The 23,304-nt window shown below is 50.0% G+C and overlaps 1 protein-coding gene across 8 annotated transcripts in view; it reads left to right on the forward strand.

Annotated features, from left to right (window-relative positions):
- The window catches only part of HDAC4 (histone deacetylase 4), a 292,757-nt gene that overhangs the window by 158,605 nt on the left and 110,848 nt on the right, over window positions 1-23,304 (forward strand). For all 8 annotated transcript variants that reach the window (XM_082396983.1, XM_082396985.1, XM_082396984.1 and 5 more), the window contains exon 3: window positions 20,122-20,366. In XM_082396983.1, the coding sequence (XP_082253109.1) occupies window positions 20,122-20,366 (245 nt within the window). The remainder of the gene's footprint in view (window positions 1-20,121; window positions 20,367-23,304) is intronic.

The following is a 23,304-nucleotide window of genomic DNA, read 5'->3' on the forward strand; positions in this document are numbered from 1 at the left end:
TTTTCTTGAGGACGTGTTTTAAGTATTTTATAAAGGAGGTTCGGTACTTGTGGGATGTGATCTAAAGGTTCTGTGGTGGGGTTAGTGCAACATAAGGTGTTAAAGGAATGTGTCCTGTCTTGTGCCTCCTTCCAAGGCTCCATGAACAAGGGTTGGTTTCCACTGGGGAGGTTCTAGCCCCTTGGCCCAGCCTCCTTCCAGCTAAGAATCCTGGTGACCATTGTGTACATGGACCTGCGGAACGCCCCCTGTTCCTAAGAAGTCAGGGCGGTAGAATTGTGGACTGTCGTTCAGTCCTTTATAATCACACGTGGTGAAAAGTGGAGAGAGACGTTGTCTTGGGCTGGTTTCCACTGGGCTCATCTCCCCAAAGGGGGCACCCCCATTGCCAACCACACACACGCGGCCCTTTTCTTCGCAGGCCCAGTAATGAGTGCCGGGATGTGTAGTCGGCCGTTCGCCACTAGCAGAAACCTGTTTTCAGTTTTGTGTTTGTCATTGACTTGCTTTCGTTTATTTAGTTATTTAGGAATGCAGTTGAGTTTTTTTTTTTAACTTACTTTCTTTTAGAAACTACTTTGCCATGTATGTCTGCTTTCTTAAACAGCATCCTGTTTAGTTTTACTTTTCTGAGATTTTTAAAAGTGGCATCATACTGATACAGTCTTCTGCAGCTTGCTTTTTCTTTTTAAATTCAGTATTGTTTCCAAGACTCATTACATCATTTCTTTTTTAGCTGTAAATCACTCATTTTCACTGCTAAATACAGTTACACACTCTTAATATCCCACAGCTGATCTGTTGATGGCTCTTTGGGCTGTTTCCAGTTAGTAGTGCTGTAATGACAATTCTTGCACTGTTCTCTTTGTACACACAGGCAGGAATTTTTCAAGCGTGGGTATACCTGGGAGTGGGTCAGAGAACCAAGTTTCAGCATTATAAGAGAAAGCTGATGAATTTCCAGAAAGTCCATCCTCATCCGTAACCTTTCCGACACTTGATAACTCCAGAATGGGGTGGATGTCAGTCTCCCATTTCACGGTGGTCTGATTGCCTCTCCTGCATTGCTAATGTGGTCCTGCATTTTAACCTGTTTTTTTCAGCCACTAAGAGCCCTTCTTCTGTGAAAAGCCTATTTGTACTTTTTGCCATTTTTCTTTGATCTTTCTTGTACTGACTTGTAGGAGTTACGTATATGTTATAGAGCCAAGTCCTTTGTCAGGTACTTTGTCAGTTATGTACAGTGTGGACCACCTTCTTCAGGGCTCAGGCTTTCGCTTTTAAACAGTGTCTAATGAGCAGAAATTCTTTTTTTTAAATCCTATTTTATTTACTTATTTTTTTATACAGCAGGTTCTTATTAGTTATCTATTTTATACATATTAGTGTATACATGTCAATCCCAATCTCCCAATTCATCCCACCACCACCACCCCGTCCCTGATTTCCCCCCTTGGTGTCCATACGTTTGTTCTCTATGTCTGTGTCTCTATTTCTGCCTTTGAGCAGAAATTCTTAATGTAAGTGTAGTCTAAGTGACCGGTTTTGTCTTTTGTGGTGAGCACTATCTGTATCTTGAGTTTTTCTTTCCAAGGTCATGAGGATATTTTCCAAAGAGTGTCTTCAAAAAGTTTTAAAATTTTGCCTTTCACGTTTGAGTCTTAATCCATGTGGAATTAGTTTTGGTGTACAGTGTGAAGAGGGATGAGTTCCATCTTCTTTGCATAAGAAACATGGGATACCCCATCTTTTACACAATCTATGTCTGTATCTATATCTATATCTATATCTATATCTATCTATATCTATAAAGGTCTCTTCTATCTTTTGTTACATATAATTCTTGGTACTTTGTACTTTTTAAAATACTGGGGTTCTCTACTTGTTGCATTACTATTGAAATGTAGGTGGGTTTTTCTGTATGTTGACCTTACCCAGTACGTTGTTAAATGACCTCATTAACTTCTCTGTAATTCTGTTTTGTTTTTTAATGGGAGAAGAGCTCCATATGTTCATCATAGCGTCTGTGAAGCGTGGCGGTGTGTCTTGCCTCTCTGCTTGCATTATTCCATCAGCCAGCTCCTCTGCGGTGGTGTTGCCTGGAACCTTGTCTCGGAGTATATGATAAGGCGTATTATTTATTTAATAACAATATTTTACAAAGCCTCAGAGAAACAATGAAAATTTTAGGGAAAAGATAGATTAGATTTTACTAGTTTTTCTATTTATTTTATAAGCATTTTCCCTAATTTTTCATTTCTTTTCTTTTTCTAAATCACACTATATTGAAATATGAAGCCCTTTCACCCTGAACAGATTAACATACTTTTAAAAGTCTCAGATTAAACTTTTGTATAGCATCTTGATGTCTTTATTATGAGAGTTATAGACTGATTTTTATAAAAACTTCCTAGCAAAGAACTATAAATATAGTGCTTTTATAGGGTATGCCACCCTTTAAGAAAAACAAATAAAATCTTATTTTTAGAGGATAAGAAAACTCATCTAACTTCTCAGTCTATGAAGATGGCATTAGTATCAATACTTCAGTTTCTTATAGCTTTAGATACAGATTCTTGCTGTAATCCTTAGAAATACAGTAACTTATAAACTTTAATTCTAAGACACCAGTAAGTGTAAAAACACACCAAAAACTTGCAGTTTTGTGTTAAACATTTTCAGAGCCACTACCCAGTTTTAAAATGTTAAAACATAGGAAAAAATAAAAACAAAAATCATGGGTCTTTGAACTGAAAAAGCGTGGTAGTAAAAAATTCCCTGTATAGCACTTAATTAGAAAGTAATGCCTTGCCATATATCAGTTAAAAATGCAGAGTTGCTTGTAAACAACTTACTCTCCCCAGTGTCCCCAAACAATTAAAATGTGACTCAATTTTCAACATTCAATTTTACATGAAATTTTCTAGGCACGTGGCAAACTACCCACATACTTAAATGTATTTTAAATAAAACCCTTATATGAACTTATACACAATACGCTAATTAAACACAAAACTAGAATTATAATGAGAATACCAATTTTTAAATTTTTTAAAGAGTTACATACAAAGTAATAGGATACGTTCAAACTGTTCAACAAGTTCAGGTGGGAGAAGAACTCTTTGAATGGAACTGATCTCTGGCAGGTTGGGTACTGACAGCAAACCAGGTCCTTGTAGAGGATAAACCATATCTGACATGCCAGAAACAGTGGGATTATTGGGGGCAGACCCCATGAGCAGATCGGAAAGGCCTGGGTACACGCAGTCTCCTTGCAACTGACAGTCGATGAGCCACCCGGTGTTTTCCAAAGCTTCCTGCAGGGCTGCAGCCGACGTGGAGGCCGGCATTGCCGAGCCCAGCAAAGAAGACGGCATATCGAAAATCGGAGACACCAGAGACCGGAGAAAGCCAAAAAGCAAGGAGAAATAAGAGAAAACCCAAGACGCTAGCTCAGCCCCAAAGCTTAGGGTGCGCACGTTAAACGAGTGCCCCGGCGCCAGTCTGCTGTGTTTTTTTAAATAGATCCCCTTTTTCAGGTTAAAGAAATTCTCTTTTATTCGTAGTTTGTGAAGGGCTTTTACAGTTGTTGGATTTTATAGTATACTTATTTCTATTATGATGATGCTCATGATTAATTCAGTGAATTACATTCATAGATGCTCTATGTAGATGTTGCATTTCTCATTTTAAAATACTGCTTATTTTAGTCTATTATCTTTTTTATAGACTGCTAGATCAAGCTTGCTAATAATTCATTTGGGAATTTTGTGGCTATATTCATGACCAGGACTGTAATTTTTCTTTTTTATACTGTCTTCGGTTTTTGTAACAAGGTTTTGTACTAGCCTCATAGGATGAGCCAGGAGCGCTCTTTATTTCTCTGTTCTCTTTAAAGTTTTGTTTAAAATTGAATGATCACTTAGTCGAAAGGTTGATAATACCGTCTCTAATATGATCTGTGTGGAAAGGTTTACAAATATTGTTTCACTTTAGTTTATGATTATAGAGTTGCTGTATTTTCTATTTTTTGTCAACTTGGGAAAGTTATGTTTTTCTAGAAATGTATCTATTTTATGTAGGTTTTAAAATTGATTGGCCTGAAGTTGTTCACCGTCTTTTCAATTTCTGCCATATCTGAACTTTGGTGACCTTTTAAATTCCTAATGTTTTAAGTTTGTGCTTTTCTCTCATTTCCTAAATCACTCTTCTCAGAAGGTTATCTATTTTGTTGGTCTTTTCAAAGAACCAATTTCTTATTGTGTTGGTATGTATGAGTGTAATGAACATTTTCCATTTATTTATGTGTTTATTACCTCCTTCCATCTGTTTTCCTAGGATTCGTTCTAGTGTTTTTTCTAAAGATACATCTATCTAGCTTCTTTAATTGTATCCTCATTATTGTCAAATAGAATCGTTTAAGGTTATCAGTTTTCCTCTAAGTATAGTAAGAGCAGAACCTTTCAACTTATTATATGGACTTTTTCCATTATCTTTCGATTCTAATTATTTTTAAGTGGTTGTTAGGATTTCTTCTTTGACACAGAAGATAGTTAGAAATGTAATTTAAAAATTTCTTTTAACTTTGTATCATAAAAAAATCTTAGACACACTTAGAAGTGGAGAGCCTAGTAGAAGGAGCCCTCAGGTTCTTATCTGCCAACTTAGCAGGGTCAGGGCGTGTCCAGCTGTGTTTTATCTGTGTCCCACCTCACCCCTCCACCTCCACCCTCACAGTCATTTTGAATCAAATCCCACTCATTGTATCATATCATTTGTAACTATCCCAGTACCTACCTGTCTCCCTAAGAGGTAGGGACTCTTTGTTTTCAACGTAAGTACAATGCCATTTTCATGTTTAAGCAAGGTCAGCAATTCTTAATTTTTATTCGATGTTCACCTAGTATTTATATGTCCCTGGTGTGTGTGTGTGTGTGTGTGTGTGTGTGTGTTTTAATTGAAGTGGAATTGACCTACAGCACTATGTTGGTTCCAGGTACACCACATAGCGATTCGGTATTTCTAGACATTAAAAGATGTCACCCACATGAAAGAATGCTCAACATCATTAATCATTAGAGAAATGCAAATCAAAACTACAATGAGATATCATCTCACACCGGTCAGAATGGCCATCATCAAAAAATCTAGAAACAATAAATGCTGGAGAGGGTGTGGAGGAAAGGGAACTCTCTTGCACTGTTGGTGGGAATGTAAATTGATACAGCCACTATGGAGAACAGTATGGAGGTTCCTTAAAAAACTACAAATAGAACTACCATACGATCCAGCAATCCCACTACTGGGCATATACCCTGAGAAAACCATAGTTCGAAAAGAGTCATGTACCAAAATGTTCATTGCAGCTCTATTTACAATAGCCAGGACATGGAAGCAACCTAAATGTCCATCGACAGATGAATGGATAAAGAAGATGTGGCACATATATACAATGGAATATTACTCAGCCATAAAAAGAAATGAAATGGAGGTATTTGTAATGAGGTGGATGGAGTTAGAGTCTGTCATACAGAGTGAAGTAAGTCAGAAAGAGAAAAACAAATACAGTATGCTAACACATATATACGGAATCTAAGGAAAAAAAAAAAAAAAAAAGGCCATGAAGAACCTAGTGGCAAAACGGGAATAAAGACACAGACCTACTAAAGAATGGACTTGAGGATATGGGGAGGGTGTGGGGTGAGATGTGACAGGGTGAGAGAGTGTCATGGACATATATACACAACCAAATGTAAAATAGATAGCTAGTGGGAAGCAGCGGCATAGCACAGGGAGATCAGCTCGGTGCTTTGTGACCACCTAGAGGGGTGGGATGGGGAGGGTGGGAGGGAGGGAGATGCAAGAGGGAAGAGATATGGGAACATATTGTATATGTATAACTGATTAACTTTGTTATAAAGCAGAAGCTAACACACCATTGTAAGGCAATTATACTTCAATAAAGATGTTTAAAAAAAAAAAGTCAAAAAATAAAAAATAAATAAAAATAAATAAATAAAATTTAGAAATAAAAAAAAAAAAAAAAGATGTCACCATCTGCCACCATAGAAAGATATTGCGGTCTTGCTGACTGTGTTCCCTGTGCTGTACGTTACAACCCTGTGACCTGTTTATTTTGTACCTGGAAGTTCGGACCCGTAACTCCCTCACCTGTTTCCCTCACGCCCCTAACTCCCTCCCCTCTTGCACCCACCAGTCTGTTCTTGTATCTGTGAGTCTCTTTCTGTTATGTTTGTTCATTTGTTTTGTTTTTTAGATTTCACATATGTGAAATCATACGGTATTTGCCTTTCTCTGTCTGACATTTCATTTAGCATAATAATACCCTCTAGGTCCATCCATGTTTTCAAAAATGTCAAGATTTTATTCTTTCTTATGGCTAATATTCCACTGTATTTAAATACCACGGCCTCTTTATCCATTCACCCTGATGGTGTTTAAAACATGTGCTTCTTTAGTTTACTGTTTGACTTGGGGTCCATTTAATGCTCATGCATGGTGACTGGTCTGTCTCCAGTTCATCTGTAAGTGTCTCCCTTCCTTTTTTTGCCCTTTGCAGTTTATCTCTGAAGATACTGGGTTGTTTGTCCTGTAGGGTTTCCCTGTGTTCTAGATTCTGCTTGATTTCATCCCCATCTTGTCATTTAAAATGGACCTCTGTTGCCTGTGTTTCCTGTACGTTGGTGGTTAGATCTGGAGGTTTGATCCGATTCAGGTATGATTATTTTTGGCCCGACTCTAGATGCAGTTGTGTACGTCCACCGGGAGGGCCCAACTCTGGGGGTGGGGGTGGGGGGAGGAGGTTAGCAGCCACGTGTCCTGTTTACTCCTTAAAATCTTTTTATTGATCTTGCTGCGCCCCGCCACTGCTTTGGGAGGCCTCCCCTCTGCCCCCAGCAGTTAAGTGTGAACCGTCACGCCGATGCCCACGGCGGGCAGGTGTCCCGGGGCCCCCGGACGCTCCCCTCCCTCCCCACCAGCCACGGTTTTCACTGTCAGTTCAGCTCCCCAGTTAGATGCTCTTACCCGTCTCCTGCCTGTTTGTCTGGACTCAGCCTCAGGTTTGTCACACTCTGCACTCACCTGCTCTCCCTCATCTCAGACGTCCTGTGGGCTTTTCTCTTAACCAAAGGCTTGTCGGCGAGTCTGTAACTTGTCTTGGTCTTTGATCTGCCTCCATCTGTGCATGTTCTGCATTCAGTCTTTTTTTAATATATATATAATTTTTTAAACGTTATTTTAGTTATTTATTTATTTTTGGCTGAGTTGGGTCTTCGTTGTTGCGCGTGGGCTTTCTCTAGTTGCGGCGAGCGGGGGGCTAGTCTTAAGTTGCGGTGCTTGGGCTTCTCACGGCGGTGGCTTCTCTTCTTGCGGAGCACGGGCTCTAGGCGCAAGGGCTTCAGTAGTTGTGGCTCGCGGGCTCTAGAGTGCAGGCTTAGTAGGTGTGGCACACAGGCTCAGTAGTTGTGGCTCGGAGGCTCTAGAGCACAGGCTCAGTAGTTGTGGTGCATGGGCTTAGTTGCTCCGTGGCATGTGGGATCTTCCCGGACCAGGGATCGAGCCTGTGTCCCCTGCATTGGCAGGCGGATTCTTAACCACTGCGCCACCAGGGAAGCCCCTGCATTCAGCCTTGATCGCAGTTTCCCCGAGCACGACGTGTTTCTAGCTTGGCGGGTGTTTCTCTCCGCGCTCAGAGCTGGTCACGGCTTTCTGGCTGTTTCTGTGCGTCCCTGGTCGGGCAGCCTCACTCGTCCTCAGGGTCTGCTGACCTTTCTCTCTAGTGTCTGTGGTTCCACTTTGAAATCGTCTTGACTGTTGCTGTTATCGGTTTGTTTCCCCGCTTGGTTGTGCCTCCCCTGTCTCCCACCAGTCCTAGAAATGCTCAGCCGTCTGTCTGTCTTCAGATGCTGCCTCTGAGGTCTGACCTCTGACCTTCACAGTCAGTCGGGGGCCCACACTTTGGAACCGACACCGGGCCTGAACTGCAGGCTCTGAGCTCCCTGCTGGGTGGTGGGGAGCTGGGCTGGAGGATGGGGGGCTGGTGTGGGGTGGAGTGAGTGAGAAAGGAGAGGAGCAGGGCCTCATTGAAATGATGGTCTGATTTAAACAGAAACATTGAGATCACCTAGATTCTGCCCTGTTGTCTTAATTCTCTTCCCTATGTGCTCCTATCCTACAAAGAGCTTTTTATTCCTTTGACAAAGGAGGAGAAGGGAGTGCGGGAGGGGGGAAGATCTGACCTAAACTCCGCGTCAGCAGCTGCTGTGGGATCAGCACCCAGCCTTGAGGAGATGAAGCCAGGATTTGTTTCTCGCTCTGCATTAAATAGATGCATTCTCGTTCTTCGGTGCCTCATAAAGCTGGCGTGTCTCTGCGTCCTGTTCACAACACCTGAAGCTGAGAATCCGTTTTGGCTCCGTGTCTGCAGGCACGCAGGGACCCCTCACCTGTGCTGCTGTGGACACAGCAAGTTGGCGGAGCAGGAGGCCGGGCCGGGGCCGGGTCAGCGCCACTGGAAACGGGCAGGCGGCGGGCTGCTCCCTGCAGGCCTGGCTCTGCGCTCCTGGCGTTGGAGGGTGCGGAGATCTGGGTGATGCCCCCCGGCGGGGTCACAGCCAGGGAGGATGGAGGACGGCTCCCGTCTTTCCTTTTCCTCCCAGTGTTTATGCCGCTGTCCTCCACGCGGGTGACCACACTGCCCGCCCTTTGCAGACAGTCCTGGGACTGTCAGCCCCAGTCTGTTTGTTTGCAAAACCCCAAGTCTGTTTCAGTTGATGGGGTTTCCAGCCTAGGACCCAAAGGACCCCTGTGGGTTTGTATTTCTAGGAGAGGGAGAAGAGGCTGCGGTTCCTTCCCTTAGGGGTCCCCACATTGTGATCCCTCGTTACCAAGGTTTCCAATCAGGCATCTTCACTTGTGGTTAAGGCCCAAAATGGAGTTTTCCAGTATCTGAGCACGTTCAGCCCCCTGTTTTTATCCTTTATGAATCTACAGTTGACTTTGCTAAAAATAACCTGATCATTACAAAGGGAATTTCCTGTTCACATGAAAAGGAGAATTTTCGTCCTTAGGGCGCTGGCCCCTGCTGCCATCCCATGCCTGCAAGTGAAGCGCGCTTCCCCCAGACGGTGACACTCCTGGGTCCCGTCCTCGTGTGCTGGGGGCAGGGGGCAGAGTCCGCCTGGTGTGGGCTTTGCTGGGCCCTGCGGCTGGGGAGGGCAAGGCTGTAGCGCTGGCTGATCCAACCTGACGCCGGGCCCGGGGCCCCTCCCCTCCTCTCTCCTCGCTCTGTGGGAGCTCCTGGAAGCTTCTGTAAGGCTGAGCGGCCCGAGGGCTGGACCCTCCAGGGCAGGGCTTGGTGCCCTGCGGCCTGCAGAGCGGATGGTGCTGGTGGCGGAGGCCAGCGGGCTCGTTCTCTGGGGCCTCACGTCCGGGCTGCCGGGAACCCGAGCCCGGGCGCCGTGGGTACGTGTCCTCACGCATGTCCGTGACCTCTGTCTTCAGTTGTCACTTGTGCGGATGCCGAGGGTGAGCTGGCGCCCTTCTGGGGGTCTCTCCTGCATCCTGACCGCAAGGCTTCACCTTGGGTCTTCACCACCCTCAGTAAAAAGCGCTTTCTGGGCCCAGTTTGAGGGGAGAGGTGTTCAGGAGCCTGGGAGGCAAGATGGGCTCAGCTCCGCCCGCCTCGCCTGGACGCCCGTCCCGCTGCGTCCGCCGCCCCGGGCTCTTCTCCCTGCGTTTGCGCGGCCCCTGCGACAGAGGCCTCCAGGCTCGAGGCTTCATCCCAGCCCCGTGATGGACGCTGGGCCACACGCACGGCCCCGGCCACGCGCCTTCTGGTCCCCCGGTAGGATCTGAACTCGCCCCGGCCCTGCCCCCGCTGCGTGTGTGATCGTGCCCTCCTCGCGCTCTGACCCGCACTGGATGTCTGAGGGACCAGGTCTGTGTGCCGCGGGCCCCAGGAGCCGCTGACGCAGGGGGCCTGGCCTGGATTTCTCTCACTAGCTTTGCTTGGAAACACCTCCCTGGCGCCTGGAAGTGGAGGCCGCAGAGCTGGTTTCCACGAACGGTCCCTCCTCTGGCTCCGCTGCCCGCGTGGTGGCTCGCGGTGTCCTCGCTGTGTCTGCGGACACTCAGGGCAGCCCAGCGGGGACCCCAGGGGGGATCGAAGTAGCTGTGGGAAAGGCCCCCTTGGTGGAGGCACTGACTGGGAGGCCAGGCCTCAGGGTATTGATGGCCTTAGACTCTCTGCCAGGGAGAAGCACTTTGAAAACTTGTCGCTCGGGGGCGCGGTGTGAGTGGGTGGTGGTGAAATCTGACTTAGGTGAAGAGACAGTGGTATGAAACATCACCCTGGTGTTCATGGTAGCTTTATCTTTTTAGCAGTGAAAATAAGATTTCAGGGATCTTCGGTCTCCGCCTCTGCTCAGCAGGCCGCGTTTGGCTCGGCGGTGCTTCTCAACCTGTTTCCTGGTGCCGGTTGGGTGGTGCAGACCCGGCCTGGCTGTGCCTTTGGGGCCGTTGTCTCGGCCGTGAGAAGAAGCTCGCAGAGGTGATGCCTTGTGGCTGCCCCAGCCCCAGGAGCTCTTCAGGAAAAGTAGAGTTTTCTCCCACGGGCAGCACTGGACTGCAGGGTGCTAGAGCGAGCCGGCGATCGCGGGGGACACCCGGCCTGTGGTCAGGACGGAGTCCGAAGGCGGAGGCGTGGGCGTGGAGGCCAGGGGTCAGCAGGCCCGCCGGTGTGGGAGGCGCTCTCAGAGCTCCGGAGCGGGGGTTCTCGGGCTGCGGGGCTCCTGATCGCCCGAGCGCTGCTGGAGCCCCCAGGGACGTCGTGCACTGTAGCCGAGCAGGGCCCGGGCCCTGTTGTTCCCAAGTCCCCAAGCTGCTGACGCCGCCCAGCCTGCGAACCACCGCCCCAGGGTGACCTGCGCGCCCCCAGCTCTCCCTGCTCTGCATCGCGTCGCTGTTGGGGTACCCGTGGTTAGCATGCAGTTCTGAGTCTGCCGGTGACATTTGCTGCGTGGCCTCGAGCAAGTCACGTACACTCCCCGAACATCAGTTTCGCCACCTGTCAAATGGGGATAACGCTGGGATCCATCCATATCCTACAGCGTGCCTGTTCACACATTAAGTGAGCCCAGGCCAGCAGCCCACAGGACTGTGAACCCGTCATGATGTTTTCACTGACCTGGAGGAAGGGGGGGAGGTGTGCCTGCCCCAGACATCCTCTCCTGCCTCCAGCTTGGAGGACCCCGTGCCCTGCTCCGGTATATTTCTCCTTGCTTTTGAAGAGGGATCAACTCCCTTCTTGTCTGGAAGGCAGAAGCATGGGTAAGCCAGGGCCGCTCCCTTCTTGACGACTAGATGTGTGCAAGGAAACTGCGTGCACGGAAAACACAGCTCAGAGGGTTATGTTTATTTAATAGACTCCACGTGTGTCACATCTCTCTCCCTGCCCCAGATTTAAAAACCTTCCTGTATGTACACATATAAATACTTCCATGTATTATACGTTTATTTATTTCTTTACATTTTGATCTCAACTGAAAACAAAACAATGTAAAACATAACAGCCTGTTCTTGCACCATAATATTTTTTATCTTTATGTTTCAAGCATAACTTATATGATGTGGGTTGTTCACATAAGTTATCTCTTTGGCATTGCGTACATACATCTGAAGGAGGCAAAGAGAGAGGAGATACATGCTCGTCTGCGTAAGAAGCTGAGGTGGGGGTCACCTGTGTTATTTACATTCCTTACAGAATATTTTTAAATGTTTACATTAAAAAGCACTTCTGACTTCTGTACCTCATTTCCCTTTCACACACACACGTGCACACACACACACACACACACACACAGTTAAATAGAATAATTGTAATTCAGTTAAGAGCACCTTTGGGGAAAATGATATTGCATATAAATCAGTATTTTGAATGGAACTTGATTGTGACTGTTCAGCCCTTTTGAATGATAGTTTTAATAAATTATGCACCCAGCGTTCCGCGGTGAGATGACAGATTGAACACGTGTATCTAATTTCACTCACTTCTGAAATTCACAAAAGCTCCAGTAAAGGTATATTCGTTATAAACCGTGTCACCCCGAACCTAGATGATGGTCTCTACCGTTTCCCACTAAAGGGACCCAGTTATCCTTGGAGACACGTCTGTTTCCTTGTGGGGCCCAAGAAGTGCAGGGAGAGCCTGGGACACCTTGTCTCAGCTGCACAGAGAGCTGCTCCTGGGCGGCCTGTGGGTTCAGAGTGACAGAGTGACGCGGCAGCCTTAGGACAGGACTACAGAGGCTCCGTTCACCATGATCCCGAAAACCAAAACCCTCCTCCCTGCTCACACGTGGAGCGCGCTACAGGGCCAGCTCGTTCTTTTTAAAAATTGACAAATAAAGGAAGAGAATCAAGCGCTCGCCCTGCCTTTCTTCTAAAAACCCTTTGTGAGAATAACAAGATGGTTGACTTGGGACCCTTTCTCACTATAGAAGTAACGTAGCTAGCAAATCAAGAGGGGTGGGTGGAGCTAGAAAAGCCCTGTTTACAGCGATGAAGACATCATCGGTGAGCATGTTAGCTGCCGATAACACAGGAGCCCGAGGGGCACAGGACCTCTCCAGGGAGGCGGCCCTGCTAGGAACCAGAGCTGCATCCCCTGGGCCTCCAGACCCACTTCCAGCTCCCGGGGAACTGACACCTCAGGCACAGTCAGCACAGGACAGGTGACCAGTGTCTTCAGCCCATCAGCGGGAGGGGGCAGGGGTGAGGGAGAAGGTGGGGGACCTTTAGATTAAAAAGAATTCAAAGGATATATCAGCCAATTGCAGTGAATGGACCTTAGTTGGGTTTTGATTTGAATAAAGTTTAAAAAATGTGTATGAGGCTCTCTCAGAAAATGGGAATACCTTCTGGCTATTTGATAATGTCATGGAGTTGTTAATTTATTTGGGTAGGTTGATGGTATTCGACTGTGTTTTTTAAGAGTTCATTTAGAGATACCGAAGGCCTTATGGACAACATGCTGGGCCGGCTGGTAGGCTTCAGGATGATCTAGAAGGAAGTGCAGCGGGTGGGAGTGAGAAGAAAAGGTTGGCCATGAGGTGGCAGGTGGCTGATGGATTCTTGGGAGTTGATTATACTGTTCTCTCTGCCTTTGTGTGTTTTTGAAATTTTCCCCTAAAAAATAAAAATATACATTCCAGGGAAATGTCATCAGCTCACAAAGTTGGGGGAACAGAAAAGGAAACAGTATCACCAACAGTCTGAAAGTTGGAAAGTAGAGCCATAAGTCTTAACCGATTTGGCAGTTTGGGCAGAAAAAGCCAGATTCCGAGCCTCCCGTCAGCGCAACCAAGAGCCCCACGTCCAGCCCTCCATCCCGCCCTCCGGGACAGGAGCAAAAGGGGGCTGGGCCAGGTGGAATGCAGGCTGGCAGAGAAGCAGATGCCCCGCCGTGCTGGGCGCCTGAGCCCCCAACCAGGGTGCCTGGTGCGTCCCGACTAAGGCCAGCTCCCCGCACCATCCAGCGAAGCTCAGCGTTGAGAACCCCTCTCTGCTTGCAGCTTCCAGCTAGGGTTCATGCCTCCGCTCGTACTCAGGGACACATCCGCAGAAAATATGCAGAACTCGGTGAAAAGCTTAGAGTATACATTTAAGGAAATCTCGAATAAAGTTGAGCATTAGACACAGAAAAGGAAAATAGGAGAGAATGAAAGAGAAAATCAGAGGATTATTCCAGGAGATTTACCACCCAAGAAGTTTTGGAAGGGGAAAACAGAAACAAGGAGGTCAACAAAATATCCATAACATCTTACGGAAAAACCCAAACGAAGTTTTTGCCCAACCCAATAACTCAAGGAAATTCCCCACGACTGGAGAAACTGAACAGGCCAGCTGCATGTCCCCCACGGTGGAGGAAGGAAGAGCCTCACCAAGCCACCTGCTTCTCAAATCTCAGAACACTGGGGACAGGGAGAAGGTCTTATAAACATCCAGAGGGAAAGGCAAGCACAAAGGGTCCAGAGCCAGAGCGGCTCCGTGTTCTTTTAATAACAGTATTGGGAACAAGGAGGCCGTGAAGCACTGCCTTCACCGCCCCGGAGCAGGCGACTTTCAAGCTGGAATTCTGTACGCAGCCCAAGTAATGATAACGTTGACAGGGAAGTTAAGTGCATCTTCAGACATGAAACCTCACACGCCTCCTTTTTCAGGACACTCTTGGAGCCTGAGTTCCTGCAGAAAAAGAATGAACTGAGAGAGAAGAATGAAGAGTGGGATAAAGGGATCAGGTGATCTACTCTGGGACAGAGACCAGTGGGATCCCAGGGAGGATGAGGGGGCCGGCCTCAGGAGGGCGGCTGTGCAGGAGATTCTGGGCCGCCCGGCTGGACCAGAGCTCAGCAGCCGCCCGGGCGGGCGTGGGAAGGGGGGCTGACCTGTCTGGACCTCCCTGCCCTCCGGCCTCACTTACCAGACGAGGCAGATCTCTCCACGGGGCCTCCTGCGAGCCTCACCCCTGGAGGACAGCCTGGATGCAGCAGCGGCGGGAAACAGGGCAGCGCTTGTGCACGGGACGGCCCCCCCGGGTGCTGCATTGGGGGCGGCCCTTGGCTTCCCGGGGGTCACTCTTGACTTCGCCCAGACAGAGCTCTTTTTGGTCAACTGTCCTAGAAGCTGAAGGCAGCCTGAACTCGAGACTCTGTCTTTTCCTGGGAACCTTTGTCACCTCCCATCCCACTGCTCCTGTACTCACTGCGGTCACGTGGAGAACACATGTTTGGGGATACATCTGTACATGTTATAACCAGAAAGAAAAGCAGGGATGCTGAACAAAGTCAGAATGTTGCTGGGGGCACAGGCGTGTGATGTGGGGGGCACGGAGAGCAATGCTCTGGTTCTGGTTGGGGTGGGGGGGTGACTGTGTCACCCTTAACCCTCTTGTTCTCCAGGGTGTGTGACACATTTCACCATAAAAGATGACAATACTTTGAACTAAGTTCTGCGTTTCTTATATACCCCTCCCTTTCTTTCTCTTCCTCCGCCGCCCCCTGCAGTCTTTTCTCTCCCTAACCCTCACGCACGCAGGCGAATGTCATGGTAAGAGGAAATCGTGGCTACGTGGATGAAATATCTTTTATTGTCCCCTAGATTTGAATGAGTCGTTCTTTACTTGAACAGACCCTAAACTTCGGCCCTGTTTTCTAAAGAATAGTCCTTCTCTTTCTTTCCTATCTATATGATGACATGAAATGGTGTTATGAAAAGAGGACCCAACCCATGTAATGGAAAATTACAGTGTCCTTCTTTTTTTCTGATCATTTATGTTAAAAAAATAGAGACTAGCAGATTTTTTCTATTTCTGATTGAGAACTTATAATTCACAGCCCAGGCTTGCCATTTCTTATTGAAACTCTGAATATAGTCTTTGTGCTTTTACTAACGTCATGAGTCTGATTGTATTAATATGTTTCTCAAGGCACAACCTATAAAAGCAATTTTCTACTCTGCCATAAAATATTCATGAGAATACAGGCTTTTTTGTCTTGATGCTGCATTCTTTAAGTAGAGAAGCTTTCATTGTTTCTTCAGGGCTCTTTGGGTCAAAAGCACCAGCAGCTTCTGTTGGGAACTCATGGCATTTCAGAGAGTTTTTGATACAGAAATAGTCCGAGTCATGTTTGACGCACCCGCCAGCGATGGGAATGAATGGGGACCCCGCAGCTGGTGCCCAGGCCAGGCCTGGGGACCGCTCGGCCACCTCCCCACCCGCCTGGCTTCCCGAGGCTGGGCACACGAAGCGGGAGAAGGACCTTGCCTGGGTCCCCTGGCCTCGTGTAAGTTCCAGTGTTGGTTTGCGTGTCTGTAAACGCAGTGCTGTTTTCAGAGGTGAAGAAGTGGCAGGAGCTGGTCGCGGCACGTCTGACGGAGGTGATGTCTAGCTTTGCATTCTCTTTGCTCTGCTTTTGACTTTCTCTAGCAGAAGAATGAAGTTTTATGTGAAACCTCAAAAGGGTAAACCCAGGCAGGACTTGCATCCATTTCTCACAGTATATGTGGAGGGAACGTGGTGAGAACAGGGATGCCTTGGGCCGAGGACAGCACGTGGGCCCCCCCCGTGCCCCCCCCCCCCGTTCCCTTCTGTCTGTTCACTGCGGGCAGAAGGGGCTTGCCGGTGGCGGGGGGGTGGTCTCCTCGCCACCCTGTGCGCCCACCCCCAGGGTGCATCCGCCCGGTGTCTGTGGCATGACCAGGGGCTGTTTCCTTCTAAGGTTCCCTACGCCCCCAGACACAGAGGAGGCTGAGAAAAGGTGCAGTAAACAAAGCGAGGCTCAGCTCGCGGGTGGTGGGTGTGACGCCCCTCCCCGCCCTGCCGCCCCATCCACAGGGCCCCGTCCTGCCCGGCCACCCGCGAGTCCTCCCGTCCTGCCCCTGCGGCCACCGCCCCACCTCTTTCACCCCCAGCGCCCCTCCCGCCTCAGAGATGCAGCCCCCGTGTGAACCCTTCCCCAGGCCTTCCATGGGCCCCACTGCCCCTCCTGCCTGTCTTCACAGCAGACCTGCCACGGGCTGGCCTGGGAGCAGCCCGCCAGTGCCCAGCACCGAGCAGGAGTGTTTCCGCGGTACATGGACGCACGCTTAGAGACGTTTGGCCCATCTTATTTTTGGATCCCTTCAAGTTGTTTTATGTTCAGTCTTTGACGACGTTAACTACTAGACATTTCTGCTGGTCCTCCTGACCCCGCCTAGGAAGAATTAGAAGTGGGGAGCGGGTATGAGACAGTGAGCAGTGGATGGGTCGTCTTCTGCCCCGCATCGTGGGGATGGCCTTGTTCCTACATAGTGTCTTAGGTCACCTTGGCACGTCGCATGAGCAGGGGCCACGTCTGACCACCCCTGCTGTCAGGGCAAGTGACATGATACTGCTACAAAATGCAGGCAGTATGGTTATTTCACAGATTCTCTGTGGTTATTTTCTTAAGCTAAAATTCCGCTCCCTGACCAGACAAGCAGAGTGTAAGAGATACCGCAGGCCGGTCTCACCTATTATGACTATGGATTCAAATGTGCGTAATGAAACAGTCGCAGGCTGAATGCGTCAGCGACTCTTTGTGTGCATGTGTGTGTGTGTGTGTGTGTGTAACCCAGGAAGAGCAAGTCGGGTTTATCCTTAGAAAGCAAAGGCCAACTGGGGGACTTCCCTGGTGGTGCAGTGGTTAAGAATCTACCTGCCAGTGCAGGGGACACAGGTTCGAGCCCTGGTCCGGGAAGATCCCACATGCCGCGGAGCAACTAAGCCCGTGTGCCACAAGTACTGAGCCTGCGCTCTAGAGCCCGCGAGCCACAGCTACTGAGCCAGTGTGCCACAACTACTGAAGCCCGCACGCCCTAGAGCCCGCATGCCGCAACTACTGAGCTCATACGCTGCAACTACTGAAGCCCGCCTGCTCTGGGGCCCGTGTGCTGCAACTGCTGAGCCCGCGGGCCTTGAGCCCGTGCTCCGCAACAAGAGAAGCCACCGCAGTGAGAAGCCCCCGCACCGCAGCAAAGAGTAGCCCCCGGTCGCCACAAGTAGAGAGAAAAGCCCACACGCAGCAATGAAGACCCAACACAGACCAAAAAAAAAAAGAAAGCAAAGGCCAACTAACCTGAGGAGGTCTGCTAAGTAACTCACCTGTAATCCATGAAGGAACTAGGCAGGTTAACCGGTTAATAGAAAAACTTTCTGATCCACATCCGTGGATGCAGAAAGGGAGCTGGCAAAACCTGCCATCGTTCACGGTAAGAATGTTTTTCAGGAAGCATTCAGCACTGTCTTTAGTGAAAGCAGGATAATATATACCACCTCTCCCCACCGGAGAAAGAAAAGCATCAGCTGAATTTCCTTTAAGACGTCAGGTCACTTTCTCTTTTCTCTAAGTCTCTTTCCTGAGCCCTCCTCCCTGCCCTCCATAATATTCTGTTCCTTAAAAGAAAGTCTGAAGCAAATGGGGGAAAATATTGATTGAGGTTTTATAAAACTGGTGTTGTTTGCACTGTTTTTCCATTTTCATATATTGCATGATAAAAATGATCAAACAAAGAAAAAGGAAATTAATAAAAGCCAGTCTTTACCAGCTGGTGTGCAGTGGAGGTTGGTGGGGTCCACCGGTCCCCGGGCCTGTTCACGAAAACAGTTCATTTGTGCAGATTTTTCTCACTTAAGTATCAAATAAAGACCTTGTCACACATCAAGCCTCACACCCCTCTAGAAAAAAAAGAAATACATACATTTAAAAAGTTGGGGGAAGAAACCGAAGAAAAACAGTCAGCTGGTATTTATCCCAGGCTTGTTAGGGCTTCAGAGAGAGGAGAATTAGATATTTTCTGAAACTGCTGGAATATTGCGGAGTTTTCTCCATTCCCTGCGGCCAGGTCCCACGCGTTCCTGGCATGGAAGCTGCTCCAGGCTCTGGGGGCCTGGGGTGGAGGCCAGGGCTTGGTCCCGGGGGTGGGAGAGACAGTGACGTCAGCCCCGGGGCCGGGGCCCCGCTCTGCCCCGGGCAGCGTCCCGCACTCTCCCGAGGCGGGCAGCCCTGCAGGTGCGAGGCCACGTTCTAGTCCAGAGCTCCAGGGCTCAGGGAGTCGGCTCGGGGCTTAGAACCCAGGGCTTCGCCCGAGCCGGGCCTCGCCCCACCTCGCCTCGCTCATCAGAAGGATGGTCGGCATGGGACCTGCCGCCTGGCAGTGACCACAGAAATGCCCTGTCCTGAGGGGTGGTTCCACTTACGGGCTGTTTTTCCAGAATCTATGCACAGACTTCCTGAGGAACTGGGTTATGTCCGGCCCGTGAGTGGCCCGCTCTCACTCAGGGAGACCCCAGGACGAGGCAAAGTGCGTCTGTCGCAAGGCCCGACCTGCAGAGGGTCCAGGCAGAGGGGCTAGGATGAGGCGCCCCGTGCCAGGTGGTGAGGAGCTGGCATTGGCGGCCCTTGGGTGTTGAGTCTGGGCTCCCACCGGAGCCCTGAGCCCCCCGGAGGGCGAGGCCCCAGCCTCCGGTCCCCGGGTCTGGTCCGTGCCGCTGCGTGAGCCCAGAGCAGGTTGTGAGGGCGGCTTTTTGGCAGGGACAGGGACCGTGGGCCTCGGTGCCGGGCTGTCTTCACTCCTCTCTCTACGAGCAGCGCCCAGGGCGCTCACCTGCGAGGCGGAGAAGCAGCAGAGGAGGCTCGCGGGAAGTAAGGGGTTCCCAGCGGCGCCCCTGGGCTTTTCAGATGCCGTCCTGTCGCGGGAGGAGCACCCACGTCGGGTTATTTTGTGAGGTCCATATAAATTTAAGGCTTGCGCTCTGCATTCTTTTTCTCACTTTAATTTGGTATTGATTTGTAAGCCTTAAGATCGATTCAGCTTCTGTTTCTAATCAGTCACTTGTGGCTCTTTCTCGGCCACACATCAGTGCAGTGAAGACAGTCCGTTTCCCGGCGAAGTGCAGAAGCATGTAACCCTGACGCGCAAGCTGTGCGGGCGAGCCGGGGGAGCGTTTTATTGGCTGCAGCCGGTAAACCTGTTTTCCGGAGGGCGCTCGCTTCACCATGGAAACGCTCTCCCCGTCCGGAGCATCCGTCTGGACCACTTCAGTGGCACACACTGTCCTGTGGTTCCTGCACACAGCTCTTCCGTGGCTTTGTGAAAAGGGGAAGAAAAGCTTGGGCAATTTGCCTCTCTACTTACGGGGGTGTTCAGTGCTTTTCAGAGCCTTTTTCTTGCTTTTTCTCTTCGTCGACTTTCAAAAAGGATGTCAGAAAAGGCCGCCGGGCCTGCAGCAAGGTTCTTTGAGAGAGCAGGGGACCCTTCGTGGAGGGTCGGGTGGAGGGAAGAGAGTTTGCGGGAGTGTGTGTCCTGGTCCAGACGTCCACTGATTTTTGCCCGAGGGATAGAAACCTCAAAGGCCTCCGGGTCGTGCCTCTTGAGCCTGTTGAGGGAGGGGGTGCAGAGGCGTCCAAAGTGTACAGTAGCCCTCAGCGTGTGGGCACGCCGACTGTTGGCTCTCTGGGAGGTAGGCGGGGCTGGGGGCTCCACGGTGACCAGCGCTGTGTGCTGTGCTCTCTCCCGCAGTGGACGTGGCCTCGGCGCTGCCTTTGCCAGTGGCCCCCCCGGCGGTGCCCATGGACCTGCGCCTGGACCACCAGTTTCCGCTGCCCGCGACGGAGGCCGGCGTCCGGGAGAAGCAGCTGCAGCAGGAGCTCCTGGCCCTCAAGCAGAAGCAGCAGCTCCAGAGGCAGCTCCTCATCGCCGAGTTCCAGAGGCAGCACGAGCAGCTGTCCCGGCAGCACGAAGCCCAGCTCCACGAGCACATCAAAGTAAGTCGCCTGCCGTCCGCGCCCGGGAGCCCGCAGAGCCCGCGCGCTCTTCGTGGCCCTGTGGTCCCCACGCTAAGGACCGTCCCTGATAACCAGCGGTAGCACTGAGATTGATGCACAGCCATATTGCTTGCTGGGCAGTTAACACCTGCGTGTCCAGCACTTGGGCACTGGTTGAGTAGATTGGGGCAGATGTGGCCAGTGGTGGGAACAGCATTTAAAGTCACGCTGTAGAAGCGTGCTTAAATTAGGGGAAATGCTTATCATCTGACTTCATCTACAAAGATAAGATATGTCCGTATATAGCAACGTTACCGGCAAGAAGAAACACCCGTGTTTGCAAATCATCTTTATTTTCTTCTTGGGACTTGTCCGTCCACTCTCCATTTTTCCTACTTTTTATGATTTGAAAAAGATACTAATATTTACTTTTCCTTTAAATGGAATAAGAAAAAAACTAAGATTGTTTTTTGGTACCCACTCTCTGCATGTATTGAATCTGATCTCAGATTTTAAAAGTAAACATATTAGAAAGAAACATGCATTAGTGATGCATGGAGAAGTCACGTCATGTGGTTGAGGGACCAGTTATGACGTCCGTGATCATAACGCGTGCTCACTGCACTTGGAAACATGGAGAGCAACGCTGTCCAATAGAAATGTGTATATATTAAAATTACGTGGGTAATTTTACATTTTCTGTAGCCACCTTAAAACACCAAAAGAAACCAGATTGTGTAAGTTATTGATTGCTATCTAACAAATTACCCACAAGCTTTTTAGCTGCTTAAAATAACAAGCGTGTACTATCTGATGGCTTCTGGCGGGTCAGGAATAACAATAACAAGTGTACTATCTGATAGCTTCTGCGGGTCAGGAATAACAATAACAAGTGTGTACTATCTGATGGCTTCTGCGGGTCAGGAATAACAATAACAAGTCTACTATCTGATGGCTTCTGCGGGTCAGGAACCCAGGAGCAGCCTCACTGCTGGCTGTGTCTCAGGGTCTCTCGTGAGGTGCTGCTGAGCTGCCAGTCAGGGCTGTGGTCTCATCTGAGGGCTGGGTGGGGCTGCAGGACCCACTTCCCAGCTGACGCCCATGGTTGTGGGCAGGAGGCCTCAGGTCCTCCTCACGTGGGCCTCTAACAGCAGCTTCCCCGAAGTGGGCACCCGAGATCCAAGTGACCAAGAAGGAGAGGCCTTGGTGTCTTCTGGCCAAATCTTGGAAGTGACATCCCCCAACCCTGCTACCTTATTCTACTGTCATATGACCAACCCTCCCAGGAGGGGCCCAGACAAGGGGTGAACACCAGGAGGCAGGAATCTTTGGGGTCATTGGGAACCTGGCTGCACAAGGTAAACTAACTTTGATGTATTTTATTTAACCTCATATTTCTAAAATATTATTTCAACCTGTGATCCGTATAAATAGTTTTGTTCACGCTGAGTCTTAGTGAAGCATCGCAGACCAGACACGCAGAGCACATCTCCCTTTGGACCAGCTGCACTGCGGCCACATGTGGTTAGTGGCTACTGGACCGGACAGCAGGGATGTGGAGAATTAAAAGCCCACACGCCTCTGAGATGCCCTTTCCATAGAGACCAACACCGCCTATGGCTGGACGTCGCTGAGGCCGGCCTTGGCTTCCTCGTTAGCCTGCGCCCAGATGGTGTGTGCGCACTGGCGCCATGCAGAGTAACCAACCGTGCACTGTCTGTTTCTGCCTCTGGCCAGCTGAGAGCTGCGCCCGAGGCCGTGGGTCTTGGCAGTTTTGTTGCTGCCGCTGCTGCCTTTTGCCCTGACCCCGCGGGGCTTCTGAGGTTGGCAGTGGACAGACCAAGGAGAGAACACTCTCCAGAGCTGCTGGAAGTCCAGGCCTCATGGCTTTGGCTGTAGATTCTGAGCCAGCGAGCGCTCCTGCCTAACTGAGAGGTCACCTGTCTCCACGGAGACGCCCCAGCGGCCATCGTGGTCCTCTGCTATTTAATAAGTGCTCTTGAGTTTGGGGTGGGGTGGTCGAGGGTCCACGAGAGCGAGCGCGGTGTGCTTTGCTCCCCTGATGCAAAGCGCCTTTTCCTCCTGGCTGTTGGGAGGAGAGGGAGGCCCCGTGGGATGCTCCGTGGGAGGCAGCCTGGACCTGCCCTGCCGGTGGGGAAGCCAGCGCCTTGCTCACGGCTGCTGCTCTGTGCGGTGCGGGGGAAACGCGGATGCGGGGATGGCGGGGGGATGGGGTGGGTGGGGCTTCCCGCTGAGGCCCCGCCCCGAGGGTCTTTGGCTGTGAGCAGCGCCCGACGAGGTGCCTGCCTTTCAGTACTGACAAGAGACCCCCCCCCACAGGCCGCCTCTTTCCTTTTGTCTTTGAAGCTGCAGCCTCACATTTCTGTGACCCCTGAAAGCAATTTAGAAGCTCAGCCTTGGCTCTCTCCCGACCAGTAGCGCTGCTCGCCCACGCGGAGCGAGTTCCTCTCCTCCTCGCCAGCCGGCGTTTTGAACTTTGGCCATCACCGTCCCGTATCTTGGTCTCATCTCAGAAGCCTGAAGGATCACTGCAGTCTTGTGTCTTCCCGGTCCTCTCAGATACGCCCCGCTTTACCCGGGCTCCTGGCGACCAGGGGGCCCGCACTGCCCTTCATCTTGGGAGGTGAAGCCCTGTGTGTGCCCCTCCCCCCCGTAGGTCACGCATCCACGTGCCTACCTGGTAACGGGCAGCTGCCCACCTCTGGCGTCTGCGGGCCGGCACGGCGCCTGGCTGAAGAAGGAACTCGGGATTTGCACTTCTCTCTCTGTTTTCACTCCCCCTTGCACCCTCGTTGTCACTCAAACAGCCCCTGATTGAGAGACTATACTGGAAACTGGCGATGGTGGGTTTTGTGCTGACCAGGATTAAGGAGGACGCTAGTTGCTTCTGTTCTCGTGTCTGTGTCGGTTGAGTCTG

The sequence above is a fragment of the Balaenoptera borealis genome, assembly GCF_965194805.1.
Source record: "Balaenoptera borealis genome assembly, chromosome: 6".
NCBI classification, from domain to species: domain Eukaryota; kingdom Metazoa; phylum Chordata; class Mammalia; order Artiodactyla; family Balaenopteridae; genus Balaenoptera; species Balaenoptera borealis.